This window comes from Pogoniulus pusillus, chromosome 14 (genome assembly GCF_015220805.1).
Source record: "Pogoniulus pusillus isolate bPogPus1 chromosome 14, bPogPus1.pri, whole genome shotgun sequence".
In the NCBI taxonomy this organism is placed as follows: Eukaryota; Metazoa; Chordata; class Aves; order Piciformes; family Lybiidae; genus Pogoniulus; species Pogoniulus pusillus.
In genome coordinates this window covers 10,131,758-10,151,255 of record NC_087277.1, presented here as the reverse complement: position 1 = coordinate 10,151,255, position 19,498 = coordinate 10,131,758, and the positions used below count along the sequence as shown (strand labels likewise).

The 19,498-nt window shown below is 40.5% G+C and overlaps 1 protein-coding gene across 14 annotated transcripts in view; it reads left to right on the top strand.

Annotated features, from left to right (window-relative positions):
- MTSS1 (MTSS I-BAR domain containing 1) overlaps positions 1–19,498 on the top strand; it is a 121,700-nt gene that overhangs the window by 6,508 nt on the left and 95,694 nt on the right. For all 14 annotated transcript variants that reach the window (XM_064154251.1, XM_064154252.1, XM_064154263.1 and 11 more), the window contains 2 exons: positions 9,650–9,711; positions 12,325–12,398. In XM_064154251.1, coding sequence (XP_064010321.1) covers positions 9,650–9,711; positions 12,325–12,398 — 136 coding nt within the window. The remainder of the gene's footprint in view (positions 1–9,649; positions 9,712–12,324; positions 12,399–19,498) is intronic.

The window sequence follows — 19,498 nt, the reverse complement described above, 5'->3', positions numbered from 1 at the left end:
ACAGCCTCTGTTTTCAGCTTGTGGAAAACGTTTTTAAGGTTCATGGTCTACGCAGAGACAATGTGGTCTTGAAGATAAGCAGAAACAGTTATTTGGCGGAGACCAGAATAGGCACTGTAAGAAGTTTTTTGTTCTATTCCAGAACATGTGAAGATAGGTGCAGAGAGGTTTTAGTACTGTAAAGAGGCTACTCTTTAGGCTACATATACAAATCTATTTTGCTCGTCAAGGGAACATTTTCAATTTCAGAGTGTTTTCTTAGATACTGTAAGGTGCCAGGCTCTGCCCAAGTCAGTGGCATCTGTGCTGATTTTTAAGGACATTGATTGACTTCTTCCTGCTGAGTTGTGAGATAGCTTGAGTGCTGAGATGTTTTGAAGGATTGGAGACAAAATGGCTGGTTGCTTTGTGGTTAAGACAGTAGCAGCTTTCATCTTCAAAGTGCTCTGTGTGTGACTTAGCTCCAAAGAATGGTTTCTGTTTTACAGAAGGCAAGCTATGGCTGCAGGTTCAGTGACTTCTACTCATTTCCCCTAGGACAAGAAGCAATTGAGTGCATCTAGAACATAGGGTTAATGAGGACATGGTTTTTAAGCTTCCAGCATAAAGAAAATAAAGTCTGATTGGTGCATCTTAACTATGGTCTGATCATGAAGAATTTGGCTGTCTGTCCTGTGAGGCTGTGTGAGCTCTCTATTTTTCACTCCTCTGGTCAACAACCGTAAGTGTTGCATAGTTAATTTTAATTCCAGGATGCTAGCTGGAGTATAAACATCATTTAACAAATCACCTTGGATATTTTTTAGAACAACACTTGGAGTAATGAGCTTGTGTTGCTTTGCACAATGCTACAGATGAGTGTGTAACTAGGGACATTCGGTGTGGTGCGTGGTACAAAAAGATTCATATTTGTTTCCATTTTTGTCTTTCACATAAAGTGCCACCATACTTCACACCCAGGCATGCAATTATTTCTTCTTTGGCCACATTCATTGTGTCTCTGAACCTCTTTGTGCAGTGGCTTAATTTGGGGCTTTTTGTTAACAAAGCTTTGTTTGTGAGAGACGCCTCCTAACAAAATTGTCCATGAGCAAACCTCATGGATGCTCATTGTTAGTGAGGAAACCAAGTGTCTAACTTGGAGCTTTGAAATGATTCTTCCTTGTAAATGAAATTGAGACAAAGTAGGCTGTGCCAAGTCTATATGCCCTTGACTGTTCATAGAACACTGAAAACTTTGATTATCTGACTGCTGCCTTTTCCCTGGTGAGGTTCTTCTGTGGTCAACTCAGATGCCTGTCAATACCTTTCTGATAGATACTGTCACTTCTTGGGTCCTGGAGATTGTTTTGACTGCTTGTGTGATGGAGATTGTCTTGAGTGAATGCTCAGAAATTAGTTTAGGGCTTCTCCAGACCCCAGTGGTACTGATGACTACCAACACAGGATTGTTGACTTGAGCGTGTCCTGTCTAGGTATTAATTTAAAGGACTTCCTCCTGATATTTTAATCATCTTCATTTTGGTCCAGCTGAAATATTGTGGGTTTAGAATATAGCTGCTGAGTATGCACAGTGGCCACTTAATGATTGAGTGGATGAAAGGGTGGTATTGATGAGTCTCTGAGGAGAAATCTGCTATTCAGTCTTGCAAACTTGTTTAGACCTGCAGGGAGGAATGTGGGACTAAATGCTTCCTCTGGAAGACTACTTAATGTCCAGCTTTTTTGATGTAGCCTGGGATAAAAGGTCTCTAGAAGCTGTGGCTAGTTGTTTTCTTCCCCCCTCCCCCTTGTGAATAACTTCCTGTGTTTAGAGAGAGAAAGACTATGTTTATGCATGATGTATTTTCTCACAGTATGAGTATAACTTTTGTTTGCTAATTACCCAATCTTGGATTTAAACCACAAAGTGGCTGCTTCAGAGCTGAGTTTCTTCATCTCTAACTATGAAACTGGACTGCAGACAGTACAGGTCTGACATGGCTGCTGTTGACATGGCAGGGAGTCCCATGAGTTGGGTTGCAAGCCATGATGCCATGCAGCAACTAAGGAGATGAGCTTTCCCAGCTCTTTACTGTATTAGAAATTGAAGTCACAGCCATGGGGCAACTAGTACCCTCCACTGGGCATATTTAAATATGGACTAATGCAGTGCAGGCTTTATTATAATACAAATTAAAGACTCTAGAGCTCTAACAACAGAATAGTACCAGACTTAGATTCCCTCCCCTTTTAAATTGTTAGTAAGGCCTACTGAATACCTGTGTCCTTGCTAAGAAGTGCTGCATTCAATACTCAGGGAACTGGGCAATTTTTAGGGTTCTTCAGGTGGTTTGTAAATGTAGAAGTGACTGATACATCACTCTGGGGTTTTTTTCCCCACAATGGGGTGATTACCCTTTTCTGGACTTTTCTGATTGAATTTTGTTATTGACTTCCTTAAGATACCATGCCATTATCTGGCTTTTTTCTTTTGGTCAATGTCCTAATGCTTTGTTTAGAGTGAAAACTAAGCAGTTTTGAAGATACTAAATAAGTGGTTCTGTGGTGCACAGAAGAAATACCTAACTGACATTTTAATAGCATCTGAGATGTCTTCAGTAGTGTGTTGTTGCATAATTTGCAATGTTGTGATAATGGATCACCTCGTGAAAGCTTAGCATGCTCCCTGCTGAGGGAAACTCCGTTCTAACCTTGCCATTATCTAAACAAGTGACAGAAATAATGGCAACGGATGTATGGATACAAGACTTTGATTTTAATTATGACTGCTTTCTTTCCTGAAGGGTAGTTACAGGTTAAACAATACCTTAATCTGATCTTTGGGCTTTTACTTTCACTTGTATGCACTGTAATCTCTCAAACCCTGGGTTTATACCTGTCTCCACCTCCATTCAGTAATGTTTGATGTGAAGTCCTCTTAAGTTCATGTCATGTCTTTTGCTGTTGATCATAGAATCAACCAGGTTGGAAGAGACCTACAAGATCATCCAGTCCAACCTAGCACCCAGCCCTATCCAGTCAACTAGACCATGGCACCGAGTGCCTTATCCATTCTCATTCCTAGCCTAGCAAGCCACTATACTGTTTTAGAGTTCCTTTTGCTGATGGAACTAAGCTCAGACTTACCCTATGGACGGCAATACCTTTGCCTTAGACAGACAGGAACTTTGCAGTCAGCTGGTCCCTTTCATTGCCTTGTGGGAGTATTATGCTTTTGTACAAGATCTTTACATAAATGTATTCTCTTCCTTAGAATTCCAGTGAAAAGAATCTTCCCTGGTCTTTCAGAGTTGCCTCTAAACTGGTCTTATATATGTTGGTTGAATTGTCCAACTTGATACATCTCTGGTGGTTTCTTGTCTCGCAGCACTAGAAAACTGCAGATGGACAAATCAGTTTGTGAGACACTGTTGAAGTCAGTACTGGGACTTTGTTGATTCAGTTCAAGTTTTGAAGGTGAGAAATAAGGGGTAGAGAAGTCATATTCAGACTAGGCATAAGGGGGATGATCTTCAGTGGTCCTTTCCAACTCAAACCATTTTTTGATTCTGTATATTTGAGGTAAAGGAAACACAAAAAGTCAAGGGATAGGTGTTATGTACACCTCTGTCTTCATAAAGAGTTAAGTCCAACTCATCAACACAAATTGCATTTCAGTTTGCTGACAGATTGGGACTTTTCTGGTAAGTAATTGGGAAATAGATGCAGTTTAGAAAGCTTCATGAGGCAGACTCTTGAATTGTTTGCTTTTCAGCCTAGAAAAAGGCAAAGGCAACAAGCAGATTTTTTTTTTTGTCATGGAGGAGGCATTTATGAGCTTTGTGTAAGATGATGTTCACTCTGCTCACCTGTGTGTTGTAGGAGCTTCTGTGGCTTAGCAAAGGACTAGGCAATCCTATTCATGAGTCATGGACTTGGCTAAATCTGTAGATGGCATAGAGTAATGGATTAGTGCTTGGTAGCAGTTTGTAACTTGCCATTATGTCTGCCCAAGTGCCCTTTTCCCTGGTTGGCTACTAATTCTTTTAGAAATAAGGAAAGAGTTCCAGTGCCATATGTTAGCTGAGAAGGTAAACTGATTGCCAACTATTGCAACTTTCCATGTGCTGAGATATCTGTAGACAGAATCTTTATTTTCAGGCTGTCACTTTTCTGTCCCCTTCTCCTCTACTTTTTCCTAGCTTTGGCCTGGAAAAGTGATAGACTTCATAAACCATTATTACTTTTCTGGGCCATCTTTGTGCATAACATCTGTGACTGTGTGGTGTCTAGCACAGTAGTCTCTTTGCTATTTGGAGGTGATGTAGTGAATGCCACAGAAATGTGACATTCATAGTAATCCTTGTGATTCTGATTTCTGATAAAATTATATTTAACAAATATTTTTGGGTTTGGCTTAATTTATTTTGGAAGGGTGGGATCTTGTGTGCAGGAGCAAAGTTACAATTTTTACTCCAAGTGAAGATGTGTGGCATTTCAATGTGTTACTAGTGTGTGAAGCCTGATAACACTGAAGTGTGTTTGTGATTCAGCTTTTCAGCTGGTCATAGCTGAGTGACTGCACTCAGGTGGAGTAGTCCTCACTCCTGTAGTCTGCATAGTGTGTTTTTTGTTTTTTTTTTTCTGGTTTATTGAAGTCTGCAGATAGTCACTGTTCAGTACTCTTCTGGAAGGCATGCAGCTTTTGCTTTGATAACTGGTTGAAATTAAAATGAAGGTGCTGGCTGCCTGCTCCCTTTCTCTCCCACTTCTTTAGCTGGAACAGAACTAGATTCTGAACTTGCTTTGCTGTAGAGCAGCTCTCTTTTCTTTCACCCTGCCCTGAGAGTTTAGATGGATTATTGCTATGAACAAGATATCAGACTGTTTCTTACGTACTTGGTGTCCCAGCAAAAGCTGAAAATCCTTTCTGATAAATGGAAGCACTTAAAAGAATTCTGTCATGGGTTTTTAGAAGATGTGATGCATCTCAGCTGTAGGAGTCGGGGTGTATGGAAATAAATTATTAAAGGAAATGTGTCTTTTCTCTTAATGGAAAAAGAAGAACTGTAACTTCTTACCAGAAGGAGTAAAAGAACAGTTTAAACTGATACTCAAATTGTAATCTTAAATACAACAATCTGGGTTCTTATTCTTGCCATTAGATGTAATCAATAACATATTTGTGACCCTTTGCTGCAAGTCTACCCTTCCTTTGAGAAATTACTGAGTTTCTCATCTGGGTCTTTTCTCACTTGCACTGTAGAATTACTAGTCTGAAGGGAGGGGAAAAACAAATGTCAGTACACTTCTTCCAGAGTTGTGTTTGTGTGAGGTGGCTCTGCTGGTTCACAAAAAAATAAAGTTTTCTTAATCCAGGTGAGTTTTAAATGCTCCCTTCAAAGCTGCCTGTTGGTGACTGTTGCTTGCTCTTCCCTGGTGTGGTGGGCTTACCTTGGTGCTTGTCACACACCCACCCAGCTGCATTCTCATTCCTCCTCCTCAGCTGGGTGAGGCAAAATAGAAGATCAAAAAGCTGACCTGTTGAGACAAAGGCAAGGAAATCATCGCTTACGGTTATGAGCAAACCAGACTCAGCTGGAGAAGATGACATTTATTGCTAATCAAAGTAGATTTGAATTGTGAGGAAGATGGACAATTAAAACATTTGCCTATATCCCTGGGCCTGGACATCGTATGGGATTTCACTGCATGAGATGGAGTCAGGCGATGAGGACCTCTCCCCAGGTACCATGGCTGTGGAGGATGCTGTCTGGTTGGATGCTGGGAGGTTTGAGTGTCGGTGTCTGCCACTCACGGGAGCTTTGTCACCTCAGCTTGGTGCCTCTCTGACACTTGCTGTGGTGTCTATCCCTGAGGGAAAGCTGTTTCATGTCCCTAATTGTGGACTGGCTACACTGGTGACAGGCATGAAGCATCATTACGTTTTTTAGCCCTGAGGTGGAAAGGTGGATCCCTACCTGTGTTCAGCATAGATTAGCTGGAGCTGGGCCCTGGGATCAAGTGACTAATCACCTATAAACCCACTAATTAAGCAATAGGGTAGGATAATGGCATGTTAGGGCTTCCTGGTGACGTGCCTCAGTGGCTGGGCAGGGGAGCAGCTGTAGGCTGGGCCCTGTTGAGCAGCTTGAGGGAACTTGGTGCCATGGACTGCCGTACACAGTAATGATGAAACACCCATTTCACGGAAGGCACCTCGAATTTCTTCACCCGGTGGTGAAGAAATGATTTAGCACAGTTATTTTGAGGGGAAAGAGTCCCCAAATGATGCCATTGACAGTTTTCAAGAACACTCTTTCAACAAACCTGCACCGTAACCAATTTCTGTTTTAGCCTGTGAGGGGCTAAAAAGAGGATTTGTGACCCAGATTTCTGCAGTGGCTCTTTGCTGACTGGGGCTGGAGATGGAGGAGGCTTGCTGCTGTCACAGATAATGCCAGGGCCTGAGAAACCCTGACTTGTAAAAGGGGGAAAATTGATTTCTTTTGTCACCCAGCTGAAATGGGGAATTGCTGAGGGAGCAGAGGAAGGTTTGTGAGACAGAGCATTTAAAATACTATATTATTTACTCTTCCAGTGTGGCTTTATGTTACAAAAGCATTTCTTAAAGCAAGATGCTCGATTCCACCTGCTGTTGCTTTGTTTTAATTGCAAAAGTAATGCAAGTTGAACCAAGGGTGAAGATTTACAGCTCTTTTGGAGTGTGGTTTCCACACACAACCGTTAACATTCTGCTTGATGGCTGCTTTAACTAAAGCAAGAATTACCACTGCAAAGGTGGAGGTGAGACCCTGAGTGACAGCAGGGCTGCTGTGTTCAGGGTGGCACACCAAGAGGTCTTGGAGAAGGAGCTGCTCCCCAGGATACTGGAGCTTGGCAGTATTTACAGCTCTAATTTGATTCCTCTGTCATCTTGATTTGTCCCCGCAGGCATCACTAACTGCAGTCCTTGTTTCTTTAGTCTGGCAATGGGGACAACCCTCCCAGTTGTTAGATCGTGTGAAGTGGTAGGTGTAGTGCAGTTCTGCTCAGTCAAGGGCTTTTTGGTTTCAGCAGAGGTGTGGTGGCAGTGTTTTGTCAGAAAAGATCTAAGTGATGACAATTTATGTGCAAGACCTGTGTTGTGTTATCACCGGGAGAGAGATTAGCTTGTGGATGTCGTGGATGTGGCTTTAGCAGGGAGAAGTAAACACAAATTCTGCTGGAATATAGATAAAATGAACTCTTCATTTTCAGATCTGGAGATTATTAGGGAGAATTCGAAGTTGTAGAAAATAGATCCAGATACCAGAAGCTGAGCAAATAATGCAGGAATCTGTGTCACTGGTGCAATTTTGTTCTATTTTGGGGGAAAAAAGCCTCCAAATGCTCTGGAGAAAAAGCCAACAAAATCCACTACCCAAATGATTAATTCAATGACATTTAAAATCAAAACAAAATAAAGTTGCATTTTTCTACCACTGAGAATAAGCTCAGGTGCTCTTGGGCATGGTAGGAATGTCCAGATGAAGAGATCGCACTGATTTCAACCAACCAACCAAAGCAAACTCTTTAAGTCAGCTTTTACAGCTTACTTAAGTAGGCTTGGCTTGAAGGGGACAACAGTTGTAAAGACTAAGAATAAATAGTCATGGAAATGCTTGGTAACTATTCCAATTTCACTTGCTTTTGTGGTCAGGGGAAAAATGAAGAGATGTTTTCTTCAGCTGTATTTTAATAGGAGTGTCTTCAGCTTCCCTGTGAAGCAGCTAAACGCAAGGCTGGTGTCAATCCCCCGCATACCATCAGGCACGTTTAGCTTGATAATACACCACCGAGATGGAAACATAATCAGGCTGCTTTGGTATCCTCTGCTTGCCGGCTTGCGTTTTGCTTCAGAATCCAAAAAGCCTTAGGCCCTGCTGCTAATTGTCAGGGCTTTCAGAGCTCCTGACATAGACATGCATAATGCATCTATGGCATGCAGACAAATGCTCAGAGACGGGGTTCAGAGTAGGGTATTTGAGTAAGACTAATAGGTTTAAGAAAATAACGTGGTTTTTTTTTTTTTCTCTTTCAAAGACTTGGTGGTTTTTTTTAATTTTTAGATGTCTGGCAGATTTGTTTAGTACAAAGCACTTAGTCTCTCAGATAACTGCTGTTTTCTCTCTCCCCTTCTGCATTTCCTACTGGCTCCATCATACGCGGTTACAATGAGGTTTTATGAACACCTGTTTTACTTTGGTTTGTGTCATCTGTTCCCTCCCCTCCCCTTTTTTTTTTTTTCCTTTTTGCAAAAAAAACCCCACAAATCTTGCTGAAAAATGCATAGAGTACCATTAAGCTTTCCCAGTGAATGCCTGGGAGCTGCCTTGCCAGGATCTACCAAGGAGATGGACTTTACCTGTTGACTTTTGGGGGAAAGGATTGTCTTTGCCCTGAATAAAGATGCAGCCTCTTGTGGTGTGGGCAGTGGATTTTGTTTACTTAACAAAAGCAGACCAGTTTATTGGAGTGGATTTGGTTTGCTACAAGAAACTAGCCTTGCTCACAACCTTTCCCAGTCTGAGCTGGGATAATGTTAGCCTTGAGGATCTACCTTATCTTACTTTTATTGTGCCGTTGCTCTGGTAACAGCAGTCTTATGCCTTTATTAAAGGAAGTGAGGATACTTTATTTTACTCTCCAGACTCCAATCACTGGAAAATTTTGATCTTGCTTTCTGCAATGGTTTTTGCCATTAACAGAAAATCTGCACTTGCTCTGCAGAGAGTGGGTTAACCTTTCATTGGTCTCAAAAATACAGTTTTTGTGGGTTTTTTTTTGAGCTTTGAAGAATAAGATCAGAGCTTGGAAGAACGCTTGGGGTGTCCATATTCTAAATGAAGACCTGAGCATTTAGCATGATTTTTAAAAAATGGAGAAGAAATTTCTAGTCAAGATTAAACCTTCTTTAAAGCTTTGCATGCACTCAGTGCTTTGTTGCTTTACTAGCTTCAGAGTCATTCAGGACTGTTTTGGAAGCAGGTCTTGCAGTTTATGGGGCAGCTGTCAGGAAAGTTGTCTCTTGGCCACTATGCATTTTTTTGTTCCTGATTGCTGAGTTAGCTTGAGACAGTGTTTGAAGTGGTCTCTTGGTCAGCTCAGACCTTTACAATAAAGGCTTTTATTGTATTTTTTTTAATGTTTAAATGAGGATAGGAACTAGGTTGATGACACAGAGAATGCAGTTGTATAGAAAAGCAGCTGGGACATACCTTTGGTTTTGTGACCTTCTCTATGTCTTGCTGCAATGTTGTGGCACCTCACTTCTAAGGCTTGGTTTTGCTTTCTAAGGTTTGTAGGTAAGGTGTTTTGGTTTTGTCTAAGCTAAGGTGTTTCTTTCAGTTGAAATCCTCCTACCCCCTTGGTGTTTCCCTTTGGAAAATATTTAAAGCCTCTTCGGAGGATGTACTGTTTCATCTGGATTCGGAACCAGTTGATGTCCCACCTGCGTGGGACTTGATGTCTAAGGGTGTGAGAGAATGCTTGCTGGGAAGCTGTATTTCAATTGATTAGGATTCAGTAAAGTAGTAGTTACTGCTTCACTTCTAATTTGATCTACAGTATCAAAACAGGAGTGCTCAAATTAAGTATTCATTATTGTATTTTGCTTTTCTTGCAGGGAAGTTACCCAGTGTGGGAAGATTTTATAAATAAAGCTGGGAAGCTGCAGTCTCAGCTCAGGTAAGTTTTGTGTAACAGAGTGAAGATCCCCTGCAGTTCCTTGTATGTGCAAACAGTAAGTTTAAAGGCAGCTTCTGCCAGGATAATTTGCTCTCATGTATGTACTCATTCAGCATTCACATATGTAATTTTTCATATGATATTACTTCTATTTTAATGTGTTTAGAAAAATCCATAATCTACCACTAGCTGTAAATAAGAAACACAAAATGAGCTCAATTTCATGGCTTCTGGTGGAAAATTGGAAGAACACTTTATTGTTCTTTAGTGAACAATTAGAGCTATCCCTGTATTGCCCTTTTTTATTAAGGTAGAGTACAGCAGGTTGCATTAGAAGAGGGATCAAAAGTATTCAAGAGTCTTTGGTAGCCTTAATGTTTTCTTCTGACTTCAAAATTAAGGAATGCCTATGCTGAATCAGTGGTTATTTGCAGTGCTTTGCAGATAGCATTCTGGATTACTTAGTAAGTGCCATATATCTTATACTCAGACCGATTCTGCTGTCCCTAGGAGTCATTCACTTGTAAAATATGGTGCTGTTAATATGAATCCAAGCTCCATTTCTTCACAGCTTTCCTCAAACCACAGTCTCTGCTCTCCAGAGCAGCAGCAATGGTAACAGGTATGGTTCTTGGCAGACTGTTTTGCAGACCTACATTATGAACCATTCCTGCAGAAGGCAAAGTTTAGGCTCATTTGCCTAAATTACTGCAATACACTGTTCTGTCATGCTGTGTCTGCATGTAGTGTTTGCTTTTCCAGCAATCATATCACATTGAGGGCGTGTGGAAGAAGCAGAGAAGGTACAGAACAGGGATGGATAACTTTGCTAATCCTTTACACTCTAAATACAGGCCTTTGGGGAATGCATAAGGGATAGTTTTGTTTATTTCCCAGTCCTGTGGTGTTGTCTTCAATCAATGTAGTGCTTTTCTAGGTACAGGAGTGTGTAAGCAGGCAACTTGAAAGCCATCCTGTGTTTGAGGATTTGCAGTTAATTTCTAGCAAATATGAACTTTTTGCCTCTGGTTCATTTCTGTGTGCTTTGATAACGGAGAGCAGATGTCATCTGAGCTGGAGCCAGGTCCTCCTGGATCTTGTTACTGGAGAAATGGAACTTTGTTATTAGCAATATAATTAATAATTAACAACGTGGTACACAACTTGCAGCATGACCCACAAGTTTGGAAAATGAAGAACACAAACATTGTTAAGGAAAGTCCCCAAAAAGGTTATCTGATTCCAGGGCTCAATATTGCTAGCTAGTTGTCAGATGCTTTTTTGCTCTCCCTTTAACCTCATGGACATGTGGAGAGTCCTTATGCATTTGGTTGGTCCTCTCTAGCCTGTTGTGGTGTTCTTGGTTTTTTTGTGTGTGTTCAAATCTTTAGTGCTGTCAGTAGGCCATTTACTGTGCTGCCAGCTATGTCCCCTGTATCCTGAGTGTATTTGGAGTGCAACCTGCATAAAATCTGATTTAATTAAACGGCCCTGTGGTCTTTCTGGCTGAGGATCAGCGTTCCTGCAGGTCTCCTGGGCTTTTCTGAAGCTAGCAAGGAGCTCTTGGTATAAAGTGAAGTTGATGGTCCTCCTTCAGGATTTTGCTTGGAGAGACTGAGCCTTTTGTTTTCAGGAGGGGAAAATTGAGTTACTGTTATAGAAGACCTGCAGAAACAGAACCACGCGGTAACTATGGAGAGGGCACATTTGTGCTTTACCTGTAGAGCACTGGCCTACTTTCAGTTAAATTGGGTCACCTAGAATATAAACCATCAAAAACTGGTACTGACCTGTGGTGGTTAGGGCTCTAGGGCCTGCTTATGTGGAACAAACATGTTTGGAAAATGGTAATTCATGTTTGCTGTCCACTTGACCAGTAGCAGCTAGTGGAGCTGATGCTTTGGCTTGTAGAGACTCTGAGATTGCTGGTGTACCTCTCAGGAGAGACCTGGGTCAGAAATTTGTTTAGTTTGTTTTGGGGTGTTTCTTTTGGTTTCTTTGTTTTGTTTTGGTTTTCCTTGAATTTGAGATTTTATTCCCTTCTTTTCCCTCTTTTCTGTTTGTCCAAGAAGTTTAGACCAGTCTGATTTCCTGACAGTTGCTTTTTCCTGTTACGAGGGACGCTCATCCTACACAGATGAGAACTTCAGGAAAGTGTGTGTCCAGGGTCTTAGATAACAAAAAGGTCCTGCATGCTTATTCTTAAAAGTATTCATATTCCCTAGAAATAGCAATGGCTGTAATTTGTACGCTAATGGCTGTGATGTAGCATGCATTAGGTTTGTTTTTCATGTTTGACTACTTAATATTGGTTCATCAGAGGAAATCAGCTAGAAGAGGGATGGCTGTGCTCTTTTGAAATGCCACCTGTCCTCTACAATTCACAGTGTGGAATTAGCGTGGCTGCCTCCAAGTCCATCGTGCTAACACAAAGCGAGGGAGGGATTAAGAAATGAAGGAGGGGAAAGGCTAAATTCAGCCATAAAAGAGGATATTTTTTGTGGCCTCCGCAAGTTCACAGTGGTATTCTCTATAAGCCTAAATGTTTTTGGCAATAATTAAACAGGCAGCAATCAGACACTGCTAATGTTTTGTTATCTGTATGCATTTCAGGACTACAGTAGTAGCAGCTGCTGCCTTTTTGGATGCCTTTCAGAAAGTGGCTGACATGGCTACTAATACACGTGGTAAGCAGATGTGTCAATATTGAGTTTAACAGAATGCTGTGTGGTTTATACCATTTATTGTAATAAAAAAAAGTAACTTGTTACGTTAACAATTGGATCTGAGAGACATCTGTTAGATGGACTTGCATTTTGAAAAAGCAGCACGTGAGAAAGGAAGTAATCTTTTCTTTACAGAAAAAAAAAAGCTGGAAACCTGTAATTTAAATGTGTCATCAATCATGTGAACACTTCTTAATTACCATTTGAATTATATGTTGATGAATAATATTTTAGAAAGCAAGATTTACAGAAATCTCTATTCATTGAGCTTCTGTACCATAAGTAAATGTAAAAGCCTTGATATCCCCTTGGTATAAATAAGCATAGGGTTGCTGAAGATGGAGCTGATACCAGCTGATGCTCTGGCCTCTAGAGTCTGCAGATAAAGATCACAGTAGCCTGTACTTGTATCTTTGAGGAAAGTCTTTGCTGCTTCTGTCTTGTTTAAATCTGACATTACTGATCAAAATTAATTTTCCTGGACTGTGGGCTCCACATGGTAATAGCTAAGCTTGGTGGAGAGTATGGAGTACAAAACCGTGCAACTGGCAGTATTTCCAAACCGCTGCTGAGCTGGAAGGATCCTGGTGGCCAATGCATTGTGTGCACATGTCCCTGCAGCAGCAGGGCATTCCCCAGGGTCACCATGTCCCTGGGTTCTGTTACTGAAGAGCAAATTCAAAGTGCTGCTGAATTGAGCGACTTTTGGTCAGTTCTGACGTTAGAGGTTTTGTAACTTTAAAGAGAAAAGTCCTGATGTGTCCTGGGCATTTGACATTGAGAGTTAAGAAAGTAATGCTGGGAATGTGAAGAGCTTGCATTTCCTTTGACAGTGTGCAAGCTCAGACTTCTGTATCCCTCCACTTTCGGCTAACAGGAGTAGTAGCAGCTGCTGGGGCAAGTATCAAAACATAGAGTGACAAGAGGAACCATTGTTCTTTATCATTAAAAAAGAAATATTTACTGTCTGATACATCTCTCATTATATTCATACCTTCCATATATTGTGGGCAAACAAATCACATAAGCACTCCAGAAAGTGGAATATACTCGATGAGACCCAAGGCAGGACTTGTATTTCTAACATGTATTTCCTTTGACCGTTCTGTCTTCTATTTCTTTTTCCTCTCCCCAAAGGGAAAACAAAGTAAAGCCTATGAAAATCCTTGAGACTCTTCTTCTGGCTGTGCTGGCAGGCTTGTAGAACTTGCATTCAGATACCAGAATGACTGAAGCTCTCCTACTCTCAAACAAAAATTGCTTGTGTGGGTTTTTGAAGGGTATTTTTCCCTTTCTGCTGTCTTATTTGGACCATATCCAAATGGAAGCATCGTGTCTTGTCTCTTATCTCTTCAAACACATCCTTTACAAAAGGAGCTCTGTAAATCCAAGCCTGCCAATTTTGTATAGCTCTTCTGTTCTGTCTTTCTGCCTTCCCTGACTGAAAGGATAGAAGAGAATTTTGAATTTATTTTTAGAAAGTGATGTTCTGAGCAAAGAACCAAAGTTCCAAGCTAGTTGGTGGTTCTGATCAGCATCCTAACCTAACTTCCACTTGTGCCCATTCACATATTTATATACAAGTAGGCTACTGCTTTGGAGCACCTCTGAGATTGCACATTGGTCCTTCAATGAATACAAACTCTGGTCCTATTGAAGATGGTAGCAAACCTCTCTGACCTACTGGGCCACTATTTTATAAAACTGCATTTTGCTGTTAGTTTATACTAATAGAGGTGTTTATACACCTGGGTGCAGAGAACAAACCCATACAGTCTGTCTTTTCTCTGATGTGAGGCTTTCATGGGCTCCAGATTTTCCCTTTGAGGAGCTATCTAGCTTTGTTAAATTTTGGCTGTTACTTACCCAATTTATAGTGTGATGTGTAATCAAATAGGTGGCTATAGCTCGCACTGTTTAGAGAGTTCTCAGTTAACAGATTAACCAAAGTCAGCAAAATTCATGTTCAGGATATACAAGATTTTTGTAGTGCTTTTCCATGACAAAGGCAAGGGGGGTGGGGGGTGTATTTTAAATCATAATGCTGGTTTATCATTGTGTGAGCCAAATGCTTCTTTTGGGAACTGTATATAAAATGCTGAAGCAGATGTCTGTTCTGGAGGGACAGTGTTAGTTCCTTGTAGGATGTCTGAAATGTTGTGAAGCTGAGTGCTGCAGTTTATTTGTAGCTGCTTGAAGTTTTTCAGAAAGTGGCCTGTTATTTTAAGACTCACCAATCTAGCTGATGAAAGCATTTTATCAGGCAGCAGAAGCACTCTGGCTACCCTTTAATCTGTTTGCATCAGCATTAGCTTTGAGAGAGAAAGAAGTGTTTGCATGGATGTAACATGTCCCTACGCACACGAGGAGACCTTTGCAGACCCTCAAGTGTTCAAGTATGGGAGCTAATTCCCATCAGTTCTAGACCTTATTCCAGCTGAATTTTTTTTCTGCCTTGTGTGCTATCGCAGCTGTTCCCAAATATTGGCTTTTCTCTTTTGAAAGTGCCTTTTTTTTTTTTAATGTGTTGTTTACTTACTTCTAATTTTGCAACAGTAGCAATATTTATCTTCTCATTCCCTTTTGGAGCTCAAGTAGAGGGTGTAATTGGAGTTTTGCCTGTGGTAAAACCTATGGCTAGATGAGTTGGATAACCTGTGCTTTGCTGTATTTTCTTCATGTTGTAACTTTCAAAGTAAGAAGAGCTTGGGTGAGAAGTACTCTGTGTTTTGTGGTGACCCAGTACACAAATGAGTTTCCCAACCAGCTCATTTCAGCTTTTTCTTCCTTCTTTGCTCTCTTTCTCTCCATTTAAATATGTATCAATCCAAAGTTTAGTCTCCCTTTTTCTTCTGAGTTCAGTTTCCTCAGTTCAATGCACTTTGATCTTAGCCTGCCAAGGGAAAACACGGGAAAGTAATTCTTATGCATCTATCACCAGAAAAAAAAGTACTTCTGTGAGTCTGATCATCTGAAAAAACAGTTTGCATGGGGTACTTTGACAAATTATGTTGCTGGTTCTCTAATAATGCTGGCTATGCAGCAGTGTGTACTGTTTTTTTGCTGCTACCAGAGATTTTTAAAACAAAACCTTCCTCAGATTCTTTGGCTTTTGAGCTTTGACAAGATACACAGACATCTGTCTATCAGTTTGTGTCATTCAAGCTACATCTGTTTGGTGTACAGCCTGTCAAAATTTGATAGTCCACAGTGCAACTTGGTTGTATTTCTCATTATGATTATTAAAGGGAACACTCACAAAATGTTAAATAAAATACATCCTTCAGGATATCTTTAAACTCCAGTGAAGCTTCCTGTTAGTTCAGGTTTTTCTCATACATTTTTAGTCATTCAGTATCTGACATTGTGAATGTTTTTATCCATGTGAATTCCAGTTGAAGCATGAAATAAGATTTAAGTCTGATTTAATAGCTATTTACCTGGTGTATTGTGCATTAAAAACTTACTCTTTTTTGGAAGCAAGAACTATGCATCCCATTATGCAAACACAGTGTAAATTGGGTTTGACCAGTATGTAAAAGGATGTGTGTAAGTTGCTTTGCTTTTTGTATGCTAGCCTTCTTCTGCCACTGCTGTATCTGAGTGTCCTTTGTAGATAAGTGCTAGGATTCAGGAACTCGAAATAGTAGTTGAGAAGAGTAACTATTCTCCTTGTGTTATGAGAGAGGTTAATGTGATGACATGCATTCTTCTTCTATATCTACTTAATACACCATCAGCATCTTCTGTGGAAGAAAACCAAAACCAAACCTGCCCTGTTCTTGCCTACCTGCATCTTCACAGGTGTAAATTAAAATTTATGGAAACATGATCTAAAAGTTTTGATTTGCCCTGAAGCTTAAAATTGATGTTCAAAGCAGGCTTGTTAATGAGGCAGCTGATATCCTGTCGTGTGGGTTTTTTGTTTTTCATTCATATTGAAGGATTTTGCATATTCATAGGTGTGTTTGATATTAGCAGATTAGTTAAATCACTTCAAGATATGTTTCAGTCTATCACATGACTTTCTCTGGTCAGTGACATTCCATGGATTGTAATGCTCTTTGAAGTTGCCTTGTTTCCACTTGGCAGTGCTACTGAAGGTGTATTTTTCCTGCCTTTGGTGATTTTGATGTTTGTCATGATGGTTAGTGCTATTTATGTTTGCCACCTCTTCCATTTTACAGATGTCTGAGAAGACATTAAGTCAGTACAAGGCAAGAGTCGCAGGGAACTCCAATTGAGGGTGTCTGGTGGGGCAGAGAGGGTCTGAGGTCAGGTCGAGAAGAGCTGTGGATGGTCAGACAGTTACAAGGGGACAATGAGACTTGGAAGCAAAACTCTGTGCAATCCTGCAAGGCATGCAGCAGTGACAGGGTACCAAAACCAGCATAGTCATCTTAATGTTACCCATTTGAGGAGAAAAACGTGCTGCATTGAAGTCTTTGTACTGTTTTCAGGTCCCGCTAAACTTCATCTGTGCGCAGGAATATAAATATGGTTTAATGCCTTTACTTACAAATTAAATCTGATTGACTGTCTGCTTTGGGTAGCTCTTAACTGCTCTCAATGTTTAATAAAGCTGCTTACTGTAGTACCTTTGCTGCCGATCTGTGTTATTGGGCAGACTGCATCTGTGTTGCTCCACGTGTTGTGAGTACATCTTCAGGTGGTCCTTGTCTCTGGGTGTTTTGTTGTTGTCTTAGCCAGGATGTAAATGGTATGTATGGAAGTGTTTTTCCAAGGTGAGAAGCAGCACAGTGTTGCAGTGCTGGAATTAGCATCTGTTATCTCCAAAGCTTGTTTTCTGAACCAGTATCTCTCTCACTGCAAACAAGGCATAGTATGACCTCAAGCATAAATTATCCCTTGGTGACACAGCAAAATGTCATGGGCCGTAATGAAGGGGGGACATTTGATGTACTTTCAGAGGAGGAAAAAAGTAAAAGAATAAAAACAAAACAAGAAAAAGGGAGAAAAATACCACAACCTGTAATGATAGACCTAGAATCTCTGTAAAAACCTGGAGATCTTTGAGGCCAGGCTAGATGGGGCTGTAAGCACCTGATTTAGTATGAAGTGTCCCTGCCCATGGCAGGTCACTTCCAACCTCTATAATGTTTTGGAGAGAAGTTTCTGTGTTCCTAGCTATGACTGTGGCAGTGATTTGAGCATAATTTCAGCATGAAAACAAAGCTGAACACGAACAGAAAGGGTTTTTTGCTGTCCAATACGTCTGTCTTTCTGACTCCTCTTTAGCTTCACATGCTTGTATTCAGGTAATGAAACCTTTGTTTAAGCTTCCTGTCAGTTAAGATAAGACATTGTAATAAGCACTTATTCCTCCCATGGAGTCTTTGAAGCAAAATAATACAGTCCAGGCTTCTTGTTTGTGGATTTTCAAATACAAAACAATCAGGAAGAAAATTATTTAAATGAGCCATTCAGTCTTCCATTACACTTTTATGAAGATAATGCAGAACACAGGAGTAATTCAGAGTCATTGGCAGATGATTTTGAAACTGGGTGCGTATTACACATCTGTTGCATTTTGAGAAGTGGGACTTGGAAATGCTGCTTCCCAGTGCTGAAACTGCACAACACTTAAGTAGTGGGAAGCACTGTATTATTCTGTGTTCCTGTGTTCCTGTCTTTCTCTAAACAAGCAGCAAATGTCAGTCCATGCCTTTCAACAACTGTGCCACCCTGAGAGCTCTGCTGCTGATGTGAGCCCATTCGGCTGCAGCAAAGTGGAACAAACAATTGCCCAAACCCAAGAAAAGCTATTTGGTTATTAATGACAAGATATTATATTTAGGAGATTAAAAGGGCTGCTCTGCAGGTAAAATGCTGCCATTATTTTTCCTTTGGGTGACTGCATGCATTGTAACTCAAAGAAAAAAGTTTGTTTATTTAGGCCTTTTTTGTTACCTTGAGGTCAAGACTAAGTCTAGCTCAGGGTCTTTGGCAACATTTGCACTTCTTTGATGTTCTGACCTATGGAGAAAATTTTCAGGGCAATAGATATAGGTAGTTGCTGTAATAGCCTACATAGCCAGCTACCCCTAGTTAGTATGCACAGTGTGGTGAGTAAGTAGAGTTTATGTTTGTCCTATGACCCAGTATTTTTTTGATCTTAAGATGCTTTGCAAAGAGATTGGAATGTTGTTAGAAAAGAGATAAATCTGCCAGGTGATTGTGTAGACTAACAGAAGCAAAAAATCTGAAGGCCAGACTAACTGCTGTGAAGGAGAAAGAAGTAAATGAGAGAGGAAGAAGCAGATAAGCTTATTTAATACTTCATCCAAGGAGTGGGCAGGTGTGTCAAGGTAGGAGTGTCTGGCATTTTGTATCTTTACTTTTTATTAAAGAGTGAATGTAAATCTACTCACTATCACCTGAATCAGAAATCCATGGGTATATGGGGAGGGGCAACAGCACAGGCTTGGTTTTTCATACACTCGGTTGTAGTCTCCCTTTCTTTGTGCATCTGTGTTGCTTTTAGTAGCATAGGCTGTCAGTTCCCATTTTTTTTTTCCAGACTTAAGGTGGATGGATTGAATGATGTTCTCAGCTACATGATGACTTTGTACCTCAGTGGGTACCTTCATGTGGAGCACCTACACTTCAGTAACTAATCTAGTTTAGTAGCTCCAAACAGTTTTATCAGTCTTAGTAATGGAACTGAAATTCCAACGTGTTAAACAGCCAGCTTGGGAAATAATGAGGATAAATGACTCTGAGAATTTCCTTCTCATCATTTACTAGTTTAGAAACAAAGGTGAAAAAGCATCTTTTTGTTAATGGGCTGTGGATTTGAAAACAGAGGCTGAGGTTTTGGTTGGTGGTTGTTTTTTCCAGTATAGCACATGTTCCTGTGGTGGGGGATCCCCTTTCAGGCTAATTCAGTCAGCCTTTTGATGTGATAAATTGCTAGTTGGCACATAACAATTCTGTAGTAACCACAATAAGAGAATGTTTTGTGTGTTTTTGTTTTTTTTTTTTATCTGTCACCAGTTGTGTAGCAAAGGTAGCTGAAGATTTGTTTCCACTGCATTTTA